Source organism: Lepidochelys kempii, chromosome 10 (assembly GCF_965140285.1).
Source record: "Lepidochelys kempii isolate rLepKem1 chromosome 10, rLepKem1.hap1, whole genome shotgun sequence".
NCBI classification, from domain to species: Eukaryota; Metazoa; Chordata; order Testudines; family Cheloniidae; genus Lepidochelys; species Lepidochelys kempii.
The window spans coordinates 3,326,370-3,342,151 of record NC_136389.1 but is presented as its reverse complement, the minus strand read 5'-3'; the positions used below and the strand labels follow the sequence as shown (position 1 = coordinate 3,342,151).

The following is a 15,782-nucleotide window of genomic DNA, read 5'->3' as shown; positions in this document are numbered from 1 at the left end:
TGAGAAAAGCCAGAGGAAAAACAGGTTTGTAAGTTTAATGTAAATTCAAGTATAGGACTAACAACTCCAACAAAATTTATATGGAGACTCTTTAAGCATAATAAATGCTTTCACCAATACAATTCCACAATACTTACGGAAAGACCGAATGAATAGAGGTAATGGTACCATTGTATAGGTGTAGTTCTCAACAGGGATTATGTGCAGCTGTTATATGGTTTAATACCACACTGATATTTACTCCTTTACTTAATATATTTTCCTGAATCTCTATAGAATTTGATAAGCACAAGTATAGAAAATAAATCAAGGAACATATTGTATCTGAAGTCTTCCTTAACAGCAATAAACCCACTATGTCCAATTCTACATTAACTAGTGTCAAGAACAAATTCTACATGACACATAGGCATTTCAGCTAGAAGCCTTTTAAGGCTTACAGAGGACACATAATACAGGGTAGAGATATGACTCATGCCTCTTACACACCTCCAGAGTTACAGATGAATGCGGACATCAACTTATAACTAACCTTTTGTAAGAGTTTTTTCAGCTCATATCCTGGTAACACTGAAAGATATTATGAACTGCACAATTATTGCTGTATGAACAAGATGATACATTTACATTTCAAGTGTTTAAGTACGAGGAAATGGCACTAATATACACTGCCAGACTAGTTCAAACTGAACAATGAGAGAGAAATTAACACATGCTCTCCTTCAGTTGCCAATAGAACTTCTGTGGAATAACGGAACACGCAATTTGCATATCTGATTACTTGAGTTATTTTTTTAAACACACAAGCTTAAAATATTCATTGTGGCTGTTAGTGCAGCAAGAACAAAAGCTATCTGGAGGCCTATTTTAAAGTTGCGAAGCAAAATAACCTGAGCATTCATTCTTACCTAGGCAAGTAGCTGGTGTCAGGCCCTCACACCAGCTCTGCAAGGAAGGTATTAAAATCAGAAATGTAAAGGAAGCCCTGTGCTGTTCCAGTACTTACTCACTATTCTACCCACAATAAGCCTAGGGAGGAAGAAAGATTTACCATGTGTACTACCCAGACTCTTCAAAGGAGGAGCAGATTTAGAGTTTGCCGCTGAAGTCCAGGCAAACATTTGTTTTGCTATTGAGGGACTAGGGAGTTCTAAGGATGATCAGAATGGACTTTTTTTTTAAATGTCCGTTGATATAATTCTTTCTTGCAAATGGTATTAATGTAGGACAGTTCTCTGTGATTACACTTACTGCATTATCTCATTAAGATGCAAGTGCCTTTAAACATTAATCCTTAATAAAGAGTGAAGAAAATTCCTCAATATCCTTCCTTTTGGGAAACAAGATACATTCTCAATATATTATGTTTAATGTATACTTTAAATACATTTCTGATATATATTTTAGTGTCAGTCAGGGTAATTACTTTATATACCACACATACTTTACATATACATCCAATATTTGGACAAATACAACATAGAGAAGATACTATTAATATCCTTTGCATGTAGAACCAGTCTAGTTTGCATCACAACTGCAATTTATACGATCAAATACAGGACAGATATTTGAACAGCTCTCCCTTCAAGTTACACCTGCAACAGGCTGCAGGTCTAGAACAGGACCTGAGTAAGCATCAAGAACCCAGCATGGGACCAAATTCTAACTGAAGCAGCCTGTGCAAGCATAGGAGAAGAGAGCCATTGGACAGCTATATACCCAAAGAGTTAATTCCCTGAATAATCAAGTCTGAGCTATGGTTTGTCCATCAAAACATACTGCAAGGTGGGTTTGTTTTTTTAAATCTATTCTATTTTCCTTAACCCAGTCCAGAAAAACAATACCCTGACACCTAATATTGCAAACATTTGGCTGTACTTGTCGACTTTAAAAAACACAAGACTGGGTGACACTATAATGCCCTCTTCATTTCAAAGTGCATTTTGAAAATAAGATTTGTAAACAAAATTATCGTAGGACTCAAATTGAAGGTTAAAAGCTAACAGTTTGCAATTGCAAGTGGTGTCACACTGTGTGTGTTAAAGTAATCAGAGGTGATATTAACTACTGCCCTTCACTAACATGGGTACCGTTTCAGGAGTTGGAGAGATTTTTGCTATTTTAATCCTCAAGTGCAGGAAGAAGGTCAGCTATGCTATCAACATAGTAATCAGGAACCAGGCTTTTCCTGGAAGGGCAGTCACTCTCCTGGTGACCTTTTACTTCTTCCAGAGTAGTGACTCCAGTGAGAGTCAAGAGGGTGGTGAGGCCGCAGTTATTGCCCATAAGGATGTCTGTGTCCAGTCGATCTCCCACCATGATGGTACGAGCAGGTTCGATCTTGAACTCACTAGACACACAGTCGAAAATGTATCGGCTGGGCTTGCCTATGATGAATGCCTCACGTTCTGCTGCCATCTCCACTGCTTTCACAAGACAGCCAGTCCCTGAAGGCAGAAGAGAAAAGCTAAGTGAAATATAGGCAAGGACTTGTGGTACCCAGATGAGTCAGTGCTGCACTGCATGGTATTTCAGAAGTGTAACCCCACAGTATTAAAGACCTAATAATGGGCAAGAGGCAGCTTGCCTGGTGCAGATTAAGGCAGAGTGGGAAGTCCAATCCCTTCCTCTCATTTTGTAAAATACTGTAATTCGCAATAACTAAGAGAGGGTTGCTGAGCTACCCTGCCAGCAAAGCCATGCAGAGTGATTGCTGCCATATAGACCTCACTGCTGTGCCTGCATTCCACCAGATTCCCAGTTGGCTGCAAAGGGTGGGGTGCTTGCATATTACTGCAACAGAAGAGGGTTTAGAGTACAGGTTTTTCTAGAAAATCCAGTTCTGTGACTGAACAGGTAAAATGGGGGCCAAAGGCAGTGTTCCCTCAAATTTTTTACATCCATGTGCGGAATGAATTTTGGTATGTGCACCAATATGGAAGTGATGTGTGACACATCACCTTCATACTGGTGCACATAATAAAATTCACATGGGAGGGGTGGGGGGGCTCGGAGTGCGGGAGGCTGGGGCAGGGGTGCGTGTGTGTGTGAGGGCTCTGACTGGGGTTGCGGGCTCTGGGGTGGGGCCGGGGATGAGGGGTTCAGGGTGCAGGCTGCCCTGGGGCTGTGGTGGGGAGAGAGGACTCCCCCCACCCCTCTCTCGCCACGGCAGGCCCGTGCTGGGAGCTTAGAGGGAACTTAGGCCACAGCTCAGCCATAGTCAAACCCCTCAAGCTTCTCACAATCCAGAGTACTCCAGATTTAGACTGCCTCATTTGCTCTGACTGCAATTGGGAAGTTTCTACCTGTATGTTCAACCATAGAGATCAGCCTGCTGGGGACCACTGGCCCCAACAAATCCAGGCTCCACTAGGGAACAGGGCAGCCCTGAAGCATGGCACCAGGAGACAGCATGGTCCCCAACCACCCAGCATCAGAGTGCTGGTTTCTACGCAGCTGTGGTCAGTGGACTGTACCCAGGAAAGACACCTGTCTCCAAAACTTATAGTGGGACCCAGAGGCCCATATACAAGCAGCATAGGTGTCCCCCCATATTCTCTAACAAAATACAGTAGAGGAGACTCAAATGAAGGATAAAGTCATAAAAGCTGTAGGTACTGCCATCACATTCATACCTCTTGCAACAAAGAGAGAAGGGTTAAGAAACTAAATAAGAAGCTACAGGATGCTAATAAAGGATGCATGCTGTTCAGGAAAGCACTTTTCATTCACTATAACTTAGGGATGGGCAGGAGAGCAAAGGAGCTGATGCCAGGGCAAAGGGACAGTTAAAGTAGTGGCCACAAAGGGTTCTCCGAGGGAAGAACATGGAGAATAACTGAATGGCCCTTTCCTCATTCCAGCGTTGGAGTGAAGTAGGCTGGATGTGCCATGGAGCTGTGTGACAGTTCTGCGCGTCAGCACATGACCTGCTCGAGGGGGTTATGGATGGAGCACAGAACCGTAACAGATGTGACATCAGATACCACCACACTGCCTGCCCAAGGGGGCTGCGGCCGGGGCACGGAGCCGCGTGACAGCTGCGACCCAAGGGGGCAAGCCCGTCGCCTGGCCAAGGGGGCTGCGGACGGGGCACGGAGCCGCGTGACAGCTGCGACCCAAGGGGGCAAGCCCGTCGCCTGGCCGAGGGGGCTGCGGACGGGGCACGGAGCCGCGTGACAGCTGCGACCCAAGGGGGCAAGCCCGTCGCCTGGCCAAGGGGGCTGCGGACGGGGCACGGAGCCGCGTGACAGGTGCGACCCAAGGGGGCAAGCCCGTCGCCTGGCCGAGGGGGCTGCGGACGGGGCACGGAGCCGCGTCCCACGGTGCCAGGGCACTAGCCGGCTGCGGGGGCTGCGGAGGGGGCGCGGGCAGCCGCGACCCCACAGACCAGCGCGCTGCCCGGCCGAGGGGGCTGCCGACGTGGCGCTCGGCCCCGAAGGGGACACGCTTTTGGCGATATTTCAAGCCCCCGCCCGGTAACGCGGAAACGCGCACGCAAAAGCCAGCGGCGGCAGGCCGAGGCCAGGGCCGGGCCGCCGCGGGGAGCGGCCCCATCGCGGCCCGCCCGCCGCCGCCGCCGCCGCCGGGGGAGCGGGGCGGGGTCCGGCCACGCACCGGGGATGGCGGCGCCGCCCTCCAGCGGCAGGCGGTGGTCGCGGTTGGTGCCCAGCAGCAGGCAGCCGGGGCCGCCCCGCTGCAGGTAGCGCAGCGCCTGGCACAGCTTGGCGTAGCAGAAGTGCTCGTCGAAGCCCACCAGCACGGCGCGCACGGCCGGGTCCAGCGGCGCGCGGGCCCAGTCCGCCGGGCCCGGCCCGGGCAGGGCGGCGGGGCCGGGCCCCAGGTGCGGGACGCCGGCGGCCCGCAGCTCGGCGCCGAGGGCGGGGCCGCCCAGCACGTAGGCGGCGGCGCCGGGCGGCAGGGCCTGGCGGAGGTAGCGGGCGGCGCAGTGGGCCGAGCCGAAGACCTGGCGGGGCTCGGCCGGCGGGAAGCCCAGGCGCCGCAGCTTCTCGGCGTAGGCGTCCCGCGTGCGGCTGCTGTTGTTGGTCACGTAGCAGAGGCGCTTGCCCCGGGCCTGCAGGCGGCTCAGCGCGGCCGGCGCGCCCGCCACGGCCGCGTCGCCCCGCCACAGCACGCCGTCGCAGTCGAACAGCAGCGTGTCGGCCGCGCCCAGCACCTCGCGGGCCGCGCCCGGCTCCAGCCGCAGGCAGCGGCGCGCCGAGCCCTGCGCCATGGTGCGACCGAAGGGCCCGCTCCGCTCCGCTCCGCCCGGCCCGGCCGTCTGCGCCTGCGCGCGCGCGCGCGCGCTCGCTCGGCGCGGGAGCCCGCCCAGGCGGCGGGCAGTGGGGCGGCCACCCCCGGCCGCGCCACAAATTGGGGAAGGGAGCCCCGCCCACGCCGTTGCTCGTTGGGGGAAGCGGGCGCGGAGTCCCGCCCACTCTGTGGCCCAATGGGTGACGGATGCATAGCCTGGGGGCCGTCGCGCGGGGACCCTCAGCCCCGCCCCTACCACCTCATTGGGCAACCGGTTGTGGCGCACACCCTTCTCTCAGCTCATTGGCTAAGCGAGCCGGGAGCCCCGCCCCCAAGTAGCATCTGGCGGTAACTGGTCACCTGAGAGCTCAGGTTCAGGAAGGGCACGGAAGGTCAGCGTGGGATCATAGGCGTGGTCGTCAGAGTGAGGCCCCTGCGCGGGGGCTCCTCGGTGCCCCACCCACTGCCGGCCGCGCCCCTGCTCCGCCCCCCCCCGCCGCATGCGGCCCGTTGTTATGACGACACGGCCGTAAAGCCGCCATCTTGGTGGTGCGGCGCGTTGCGACATGGAGGCCGTGATGGCAACGAGCGCAGGGCCGGCGGGGCTTACGGCAGCCGCGGCCGGGGAGCAGGAGGGGGCGGCGGCGGCTGCCTCCAGCCCGGCCCCGGCGCCCGCCGGCCCCGCCACCGTCCTCAGCCTCCCGGCGCCCTTCAGCGAGGAAGGTAACGGGCCTGGGGCGGGCCCGCTGCCCCGGCCGGGGCCTGAGCGGAGCGCGGCCTGCTGAGGGGGGGGCCCGCCGGGCCCAGAGGGAGCAGCGGGGGGCTCCCGCCGGGCCCCTCAGCGGGGCGGGGGCCCGGTCAGCGCTGGGCCCCCAGAGCGCTCCTGGCCCGCCCCGGCCCCTCGCCTCCCCGCGCGTCCCGCCCGCCCCGTGCTCCTGCCGCCGGGTCGGGCGAGCCGCGAGGGACCGCCGTCTGCGGAGGAGCCCGGGGTGTGTCGGTCCGCCGGCGCCGGAGAGGGCGGCGAGGGGCCCCGGCAGCAGGCGGGCAAGCGGAGCGCGTTGCGGATGGAGGCACAGCCGTGCCCGGGAAAGGGGAGCGCGGCGGGGGCCGAATTCACCGTATCCCCCCGGGGGAGGGACTGGGGGGTCACCAGCGCGGAGGCGGCCTTTGCCCGGTGGGCAGCGCGGCCAAAAAAAGGCAAACGGTGTTACGCGGCATAGGGCCTGGGATGGGGACTAAGCCAAAGACCATTCGAAGAGCTTTCCCCGCTGCGGCGCTGGCGTCTCCTGGGGACCATCGCCTGCAGTGCTGGTCGCCCATCTCCAAGAGGATGTTGCAGAATTAGAGGGGATGCAGGGAAGGGTGATGGAAATGATTAGGGGCCTGGGGAAACTCATTGGCAGAGCGTGGGGGAAAAAAATTGGGGTAATTTCCCTTAGAAAGGAGATAAGAGGAGACCTGATGAAATGAGAAATGTTCTAGTGGGGCAGATCGGGAGCTTCAGTTCTCCCTGTCATACAACAGAACAAGAGAATAGTCAATTAAATTTTTAAAAAATGGCTAATTCAAAACTGAAAAAGGAAGTATCTTTCAGGAAATGCATATTCATTGCAACAGGAAATTGTTGAGGCCAAGAATTTAGCAAGATCCAAAAAAAAGGACTGGACATTTGTATGAATGACAGTATCCAGAGTTATGTGAGTTAATGCTAACAACAAATTTGGAAGGGATATTAAACCTCATGCTTCACCATGTAAACTAATCTCTTAACTAGTAGAAATCCAGTTGAGACCTAATGTGGGGTGGGGTGGGGGGGTTCTTACACCTTCCTCTGAAGGATCTGATGCTGGCCACAGTTGGGGATGAGATACTGAAGTAGATGGATCTCAGGTCTGATCCAGTATGGCTGTTGTTATGTTCCTAGAAAGCAGCTCTCTAGACACTAGAAGTCCTCTTCCAAAGGCTGTCTCTTTTTGGTTTTATTTCCTGATTAAGGCTTCCTATCCCTTTCCAGGTTTCTTAGGCAGATAGTGAGGGTTAGTGCTGATTGAGGGAGATGCTGTAATGGGCTATGTAGTAAGGCAGCTTTGTAAATTTTCACTCTCTTGGGATGAGTAACCCCACTTTTTTTGGGGGGGGGGCAAGGAACATGTCACTAGGTTTCTTTTTTAATATCCTCTGCTCTGTTCTGTGTGTTGGTAAATGTTCATGATCCTTTTGCAAGACTGCACAAAGTGTTTATGTAACTTGGCTTCAAAAACTTGGAGCCCCTTATCTTGTTGCTGTGACCTGTCCAGCCCGTGTCCCTGTGATGCATAAATGCCATAGTGTTGCCCTGTAAGCAAATTAACATCACAAACCTCTACAGACCCTGAAAGAAAATACTGCTGTAGGAGCAAAAATGTATTTAATGGGGTAGAAATAGTCCTAATTCTTACACACTCCAATTCCAACTTTCTCTCTTCATATTGTGGGAGATTTAGTAGACTGGATGGCAAAGGGCTGTTGTCATACAGTCTTAAACATCGTATACGTTAACTTCCAAATCTAATAATTTCTTACATATTAAATTGCAGATGAAGATGATGTTCACAAGTGTGGTCGTTGCCATTCTGAGTTCACCTCTTTGGAAGAATTTGTACAACACAAATTACAAAAGATCTGTCAGCGAACTCAAGAAGCCATTACTGCCACATCAACAAGTCTTCCTAGCCAAGAAGTACAGAAGGTGACAGCCATGTCTCAAAATAATTAGAACAATAATCTATCATAAGTGAACGTAAGATGTGATTTTAACTTTTCTTACTAAAACATTATCTGTTACAGCAGGTTGTTCCTTCTGTTGAGGAGTCCATAACTGTTGCTCATATAGTTGTTGAAGCATCTTCAATAGCAGAAGAAATCAGTAATGCATCTTCTATAGTAGGTAAGTTGCAAGGTTTTTATGTAACAGATGTTACTTTAGTAATCTATTATCATTTAGTCTATTGCCTTACTCTAAAGGTTAGTCAGATGGAGTTGCATTGTAAATTTGAGTGGTGCCCTCACTAGCTCTGTAAGAATTTGATTTCATAGTCAATGCTGTATACTGCCAGAATTGATTTAGCTTCACTCTCTTGTGTATATGGGGAGAAACAGATTTTAGGTGCTTTTTTAAGCAATGAAAACATATACTAGTTTTCAGTTAATGGCTTCTTTTGCAAATTCCAGTTTTTAGGGAGTTATAACTTTAATACACACATCTTCTGGTCTGAAAATTGCTGTGCCACTTCCTAAGAAAGTTTTGTGGATAGGAGTTCTCTATTACATCACAAGGGTGACCTTGACTGTTTTAGAAATAACTTGGATCTTCTGGAGTGAATTCTAAACTGGAGGCAAAAATTGTAATTAAATAAACTTTTGTGTATGTAGGTCCTTGTGTGGCGATGTTAACTCTGCAACTGAAGATGGTTTCTCAATAGAATTTTAGATTTTTAGTTCAAGTGAAGTCACATTAAATTATTAATCAATGCCCATAATAATTAGTAATGGAAATATTTTCTCTTCTTAAAATAAAGACATTAAGGTTTCTGAAACCTTACATCCATTATTCATTTCTGCATGTATTCATTTTAGTAAATTGATAGGTCCTCTAGAAGAAATGTAATTACAGAATACTTTTTTCTGTTGAAGCTGTACACAGTTAGAAAGTTTGAAATGAACTCTTTCCCTGTCAGTTTTCCTTTTGGTCCATAATCACTGCATCCCTGTCTAATGTGGTTTGGCAGAAGTACGACTTCTTGTTTTAGTGTCTCCGCAGTGTAATTGATTTTGGCTTGCACCGTATTGCCTGTTTTCTGTACAAAATAAATCCATGCTGCAGACCACTTAGTTACAGGTCCCTTCCAACTCAAATGATTGTGGCATTTACTTTCAAAGGTTATGCGAGATGACATCCCTGTCATAGTTCTGATTAAAAAAGGCCTTGTTGACTAGTCTGGTGGTTGAGACAATGTGTTAAACTGTCACATAGGAATCTGTGTGTGGCTCCTGAGCTTTGGGGTTGGTAGAACTAAGGAGGTAGCATACTAAATCTCTGCAGCTACCACGATGAATGGAATTCCTCCAAGGCACCTTTCCAACTCTAACTTAAGTAAAATACACAATAAATATACTCAGATTTAAAACTCCACTTCAAAGAACATCCATCCTGAGCTCTAACACCTTTTAGAATGACTTTGAAAACACAATAAAGAGTTCCATAATCAGTCAATATTGACTCTGGCATATACCATTCGTGTGTAGTCACCTGCTTCTCTTTTCTTTCCACTACTTGATATCCTAAAAGATTGAATCCATTGAGTCACGTGAACCTGTTATGTAAAGAACGTAGCTGTCTTCATATCATTTTCCCAGGTAGTGGGCACATCAAAGAAGTCATTGTCACAGGAGAACATGTTTTTGAAAACCCAAATGGCCAGATTGATGGTGAGATCACTGAAGGGCAGGGCAGCCCCGATGACCTGGAACAAGATGGCTCCACAGAGCTGATCAGGGTTAAGCTGCTGGTTAATAAAGAAGGTCGATATGTGTGTGAGTTATGCCACAAGACGTTTAAAACAGTAAGTTATGGAGCTGGTAGCTTTACAGTCTACTTTTGTAATGTTCATATGCTCAAATCTTTTAGGACAGTTGTGCATCATGATCTCTTCAGACTTGACAGAAAACTCATTTCCTACTACATAATCTTATTTGGAGATTGACCTCCTTTCAAAACTAGTGCCAGTCAGTCAAATTCGACATTCATGATAAAGCTTTAATTACTGTCTACAAAGGAATTGCCATACTAGATCACACAGTGGACCATTATCTTTGTCTACTACACTGTCTCTGATAGTGGCCAGTGAGGAAAGTGTGAAACCTCTATAATGGACAATCATGGAATAATCTGCAGGTGAAGCTGCTTCTTAACTGTAGTAATTGGCTTAAGCCCTGAAGCAGGAAGGCTTATATAACTGATGTAGTTTTGCATTAGGCTGCATTCCAACATGTCCATTATCTTCACTTGTAAATTTAATGATACAAGCACTTCTTTAATCCTGGTAATGGCTGGAACTTTGTGTTTTTTCTCAACATTCTAGCAGTTCTGCAGTTGCATTTTTTATTAGTAGTGTGAGTGTTCTTGAATGTCTTTGATTTGTTCAAATGTAAAACAACTAATAAAGGAGCATTGCTACCCATTTTTTTAAAATCAACTCATTTTCTAGGCCAGTATCCTTAAAGCTCATATGATCACTCATAGTAGCAGGAAGGACTATGAATGTAAATTATGTGGAACATCATTTAGGACAAAGGGGTCTCTCATTCGACACCACCGGCGTCACACAGGTAAGATACTGTCTGTTTTAGTATAGTGGTTCCTAATTGTTGGACTGGGCTGTACTTGGCTCCTCCATCTTGCCTTAAATGATGAGCTGAAATACTCCACTGTTTTCCACCTTGCATTGAGCTGAGTGCAGTCTAAATCCCATGGTGTTGAGGCTACTCAGAAGCCCAGTTTTAAAAACTCTTGCCATTGCAGATAGTGCATGTAATTGGATGGAAGGTAGTGGGCACAGGCAACTACACTTGCCCCAAAAGGTTGGGAAATGCTGTATTAGACGTATGTTTGATCAAGTGAAAATTCTTGGATGGAGTTAATAAAATTTATTTGGTAATGATTCATGCTTTCTCTTACTTTGTCAAGATGAGCGACCTTACAAATGCAAGAAGTGTGGGAAAAGCTTCAGGGAATCAGGAGCTTTGACACGGCATCTGAAATCTTTGACACCTTGCACCGAAAAAATCCGTTTCAACGTGAGCAAAGAAATAGTTGTTAGCAAAGATGAACTGCCAACAGGTCAGTGAAATAGCAAATGCATGTCCTGCATCAAACAAAGTGTAGGTCACGTGACATTCCTGGCATTCAAATAACATTATTTTCCTTCATTTTTTTTTTATATATATTTTGTGTGTGCGTTGGGGGGGGAAGGGGGGGCAGGCAATCTGGCTCCCATTTTTTTAGAAAGAAACAACTACCTCTGGACAGGTAGCGAACCTATCAATCCAGAGTGCACATGGACAGAGTCATACCATGGATGAATAAATACGGATCATAGATTGGAAGATTTATTTGAGAATCTGGCACTAAGACCATTATAATCACAAAATTGACATGCAAATCCGTGTTGAAATGTATCCATCTGCAAAATGCTGTATTTCATTGTATGGAACAATGCTTGAAAAGGATTATACAGGGTAAATGCAAAAAAGCAGTCCTTCAGCCAGAGGTTAATATTTCTAGATACACTGAGTAAGATACACTGAAGTAGAATTAGGTCAAGTGGCTGTAAATAGGGTTTAGCTTCACACTCAGAATTAGAGTGGTTGTTTAATCCTGTGCTTCTTTTCTTGAAGAATCCTGTAGTTCAAACACAGAGACGGTTTCACCTATAGCAAGTGAATCCATTGAGACTCCTGTGATTCACCTATTAACAGATGCAAAAGGCAATGTCCTTCATGAAGTCCATGTCCAAATGCAGGAGCTTCCTGTTGTTGATGCAAAATCCTTGGATCAAGAGGTGAGTGTTCGTTTTTGTTGGATACCCTTCGCATATTTTATGCAAAGAAGCAGAATTGCTATTCCTTGGCCAGGGCTCTTGAGTTGGAAGGTAGCATTACTCACATAAATTCACCTTCCCATCAGTTCCAAGGACACACTCAAAAGGAGAGGAATCTAAAGAGGACTTACTCAGGAAGGTCCGCACAGGGCTTGTATAGGCTAATTTTAATTCTGTTATGTTCAGTAGCTTCCTTTCTTGTAGAACTTCAGTTCCAACACTAGATGGCAAATATTCTGAACTCCTTTGAAAATAATGACATAGCTCATGCTGCTGACTGGTTCTTTATAGCAGTGGTCTCCAACTTTTTGGATCGTGCATCTCCCCAGGGCCAGCTCTAGGGATGTGCAAAAAAAAAAAAAAAAAAAGCCCCCGCCAGTGTGCCGCCGAAGACAGAGCGGGGAGAGCCAAGCTGCTGCCGTGCCAGCAGCGCTCCTTCGGTGGTGCTTCTCCTGCTGCGCGCACCCCACTTTGGAGACCACTGCTTTATAGGACCTGCGAGTGGTAGGGCATCTGGTTGTCAATATAACCTCTTGCTTGGGGAGAAACAAAAGTCTGTGGTGCTACTAATGTCTTATTTACTAACATCTTAACGTTGATGTGAATATGAAACTTAAAAGAAGCTAATAAGCCAGGAGTAAATAAGGGTAAGGATGCTTTTCCTGCTCATGCTGTGAAACTGATCTCAAAAGCATATAGGAAAGGGGTCGGCAGCCTTTCAGAAGTGGTGCCAAGTCTTCATTTATTCACTCTAATTTAAGGTTTTGCGTGCCAGTAATACATTTTTAACGTTTTTAGAAGGTCTTCTTCTATAAGTCTTTAATATACAACTAAACTATTGTTGTATTTAAAGTATATAAGGTTTTGAAAATGTTTAAGAAGCTTCATTTAAAATTAAATTAAAATGCAGAGCCCCCTGGACTGGCGGCCAGGACCCGGGCAGTGTGAGTGCCATTGAAAATCAGCTCGCCGTAGGTTGCTTACCCCCGATATAGGAAAACAGCCTGCATGTTCAGAGAAAAAAAAATGGCTGTGTAGGTTACCTGAAAAGACCATACTAGAGCATCTGGTCGTGGAGTTTACAGTCTCTATTATAAAATCAAAAAAGTGATCTGTCATGTATCTGTATGGGATCAGTGATGTCTGGTATACTACTTTGGTGACCTAAAATGGCCATATTTTATGGCCACTCCCTGAGGTTAGACTCCAAGTGAAAGGCTGGAAAGTATCCTTTCAACTGGAGTTTCTCAAGCTCTCGGACTTCTCCAAAGCAGACACATCTCTTTTGCTTTCTGGTATCTGAGATCACAGAACCGGTCACCCTGGTGACAAGCACTGGAATACCCAGAGTTCTTTTGTCTAAAAGGCTGACTTCACATCTGCTGTTCTTATCATCTGAGTATTTTATTTTCTTTAGCCATCAAATCCTGAGGAACTACCATGTGAATGGGAAGTGAACAATGAGAACTTGCTGAGGCAGGCCATGAGGAATTCTGGGATTGTGATAGAAAAAGTTACTGTGGAGGAGATGCAAAAATCAGATGAACCTGGTGTGGCTGCTACAGAAGAACTAGAAAATGAAGAGATGGAAGCAGAAGAGGAGCAGTGTGGGGAACAGTGTGTTGAAGTAGAGCAAGTAGAGACTGTATGTTTGCATCATGTGCTTTTATCAATTAGCTTGTTTTCTTTTCTACAGGAAATACATGTGATTCCTAACAGCCCATGTGAGCACCTTAGGCATTAGCTTCATTGTATCTACACTTTTAATATTTATGCACTATGTATCAGCATAGTGACCAGCAGAGTGTAATATTTTTTGTGCGTTAGAACTTGCAGTGTTAGCACCATCTGCTTCTTTGATAACTTGATTTTTCTTTAAATCAGAGGGCATTTAGCTTAGAATTTTGATTAGGAATATTGATTCCACATAATGTATGGAAAAGGCACTTATATTATGATATTTAATTTCAATAGACCGATACAGAAACAAACGGATACAAAAGTTATGTTTGCCCTCACTGTAGTGAAGTCTTCAGTGGGTCTGTTTCCCTTGAAATACACATCAAAGGACATTTAGGTAAGCCTACTGCAAATGCTGTTCTCTCAAATGTACATATCTGAACGGTTTGTATAGCATTTGTTGTGCAAACTTTATCCCACAACTGCATGCAGATTCAATTAGCATTTAAAACACTAATGGAGAAATGGAGGTCAGAACAATTGAGAAGAGACTTCCCCTGAGATCTGAAAGTGATGTAAAGTCTAGGTTAAAAAATGCAAAAGCAGCTCCATATTTCAGGAGGTGCAGAGGTGACGGCTCTTCCACACAAACTTCCCCCCACTAGTGTAAGGAACATGAGCTGGATTCTAGATGAACAGGGAAAAGATTGACGAGAGACCAGATCTGTGAGTGGCTGGAACAGCTCCTTGACTTGCTTTAAAAGCAAACAAGTACAATTTTTGAGCTGTATCCTGTAATGAATAGGCAGCTACTAGAATTAAGAGAATGGAGAAGACCCCATATTTATTATCCATTGTTAATGCTTATGGAAAAATCATTCCCCCTCTTGCCCACTGCACTCCAAGGCGGGTACAAGAATGGCCTTCTGCAGAAAGTCTTTCATTTTAGCCACATAAAAGGTACAGCAGTTAGCAGCAGGACAAATGTTCCCGCTACATGCATGCACATTGCCTTGCTGTGGAGGGAGCGCTATTAAAATGCAGGGACAGATGGACTTCAGTCTTCTTGGCTCTGATACTGCTGACGAGTGCGAACTGGGTGATCTCTGATGTGGGCAAAAATACTGGGAACTGGTTTGAGACCAGATCTGCTTCATGGAAGACACAAAATAGCCATTAGATAGTACCAACGGAACCATTATCAACCTGATCTTGATTTGAACCAGGGCTCTGAAGGGGAGAAGCACCACATCATCTTACATTAACTCCCCTGTGCCATCTAGTCCTTCTGGTCAGACATGCTATAACCATGTTATTACTTTGGTGCAGTAACGATTTCAGAATTCCCTTGTGCTGCTGTTGCTTGTGGTCTAAGGTGCGTCTCCCTTTAGGTTACAAAGTGTTTAAATGCGAGGAGTGTGGTAAGGAGTTCATGAAAGGCTACCTGTTGAAAAAGCACCAAGAAGTGCATGTCAATGAGCGGCGCTTCCGTTGTGGTGAGTGTGGCAAGCTCTACAAGACCATCGCGCATGTGAAGGGACACAAGAGGGTGCACTCAGATGAGCGGCCATATTCCTGTCCAAAGTGTGGCAAGAGATACAAAACAAAGGTAGGTGCCTCTTTCCAAAACACTCTTGTCTGCAGATCTTTGCTCCCCAAAGTCATGCTCTGTGGAAAGTTAACAGGCTTTGTCTAACAGAGAACTGAAACGCTTTAAAAAAAGTTTTAAATTGTTTTGAGATCCAGTGATACAAGAATGAGGGACTTAAAGTGAGGGGTAAGAATCAAACAAGTTTTGGAGAAAATTCCCTCCTGTTCTGGATGGACAGCCTGTGCTGCAGGGGATTGGTACGGCAAATAGCAGATTTGTTAGAAAAAAATGACTTGCTATGTGAACTGACTTTTTCTTTGCCAAATATGACAGTTAAGAGATCAGTTGCTATGTACAAGCATAAGTTAATCACCTCTGGGGAATGAAGTTTGCCTTCAGAAACAGTACGATGCAGTTACCTCTGAAGTGCTAGGTATAGGCTGCGGTTAGCACACTGGACCAATGTCAGCCTCCTTATAGACATTCTGTAATTGACTCCTAATGCAGTGGAGGGAATGCAGTTTTTGTCTGTTTTATTTTAGTTAGCGATCTTCAGCTGTTCCAGGAGAACTAAAGGATCCTGGACTCTACTATTAGATACAATGGCCTTGCAGTTC

The 15,782-nt window shown here is 46.9% G+C and overlaps 2 protein-coding genes across 4 annotated transcripts in view; one reads left to right on the top strand and one right to left on the bottom strand.

Moving 5' to 3' along the window:
- Positions 1-19: 19 nt before the first annotated feature.
- On the bottom strand, positions 20-5,298 carry PGP (phosphoglycolate phosphatase). The gene is made up of 2 exons (XM_073361682.2): positions 4,621-5,298; positions 20-2,450 (listed from the first exon to the last, which is right to left on the bottom strand). Exons 1-2 carry the CDS (start codon positions 5,234-5,236, stop codon positions 2,125-2,127), a joined length of 942 nt encoding a protein of 313 aa, XP_073217783.2. The 5' UTR covers positions 5,237-5,298; the 3' UTR covers positions 20-2,124.
- Positions 5,299-5,773: 475 nt separating this feature from the next.
- Positions 5,774-15,782, top strand: part of E4F1 (E4F transcription factor 1) — a 25,737-nt gene continuing 15,728 nt past the window's right edge. The window contains exons 1-10 of one of the 3 annotated variants that reach the window (XM_073361668.2): positions 5,774-5,979; positions 7,833-7,984; positions 8,083-8,182; positions 9,652-9,857; positions 10,503-10,623; positions 10,982-11,134; positions 11,692-11,855; positions 13,312-13,539; positions 13,869-13,971; positions 14,966-15,183. In XM_073361668.2, the coding sequence (XP_073217769.1) occupies positions 5,823-5,979; positions 7,833-7,984; positions 8,083-8,182; positions 9,652-9,857; positions 10,503-10,623; positions 10,982-11,134; positions 11,692-11,855; positions 13,312-13,539; positions 13,869-13,971; positions 14,966-15,183 (1,602 nt within the window). In that variant the 5' untranslated portion in view covers positions 5,774-5,822. The remainder of the gene's footprint in view (positions 5,980-7,832; positions 7,985-8,082; positions 8,183-9,651; positions 9,858-10,502; positions 10,624-10,981; positions 11,135-11,691; positions 11,856-13,311; positions 13,540-13,868; positions 13,972-14,965; positions 15,184-15,782) is intronic. The other 2 variants (XM_073361667.2, XM_073361666.2) reach the window with 2 other exon arrangements.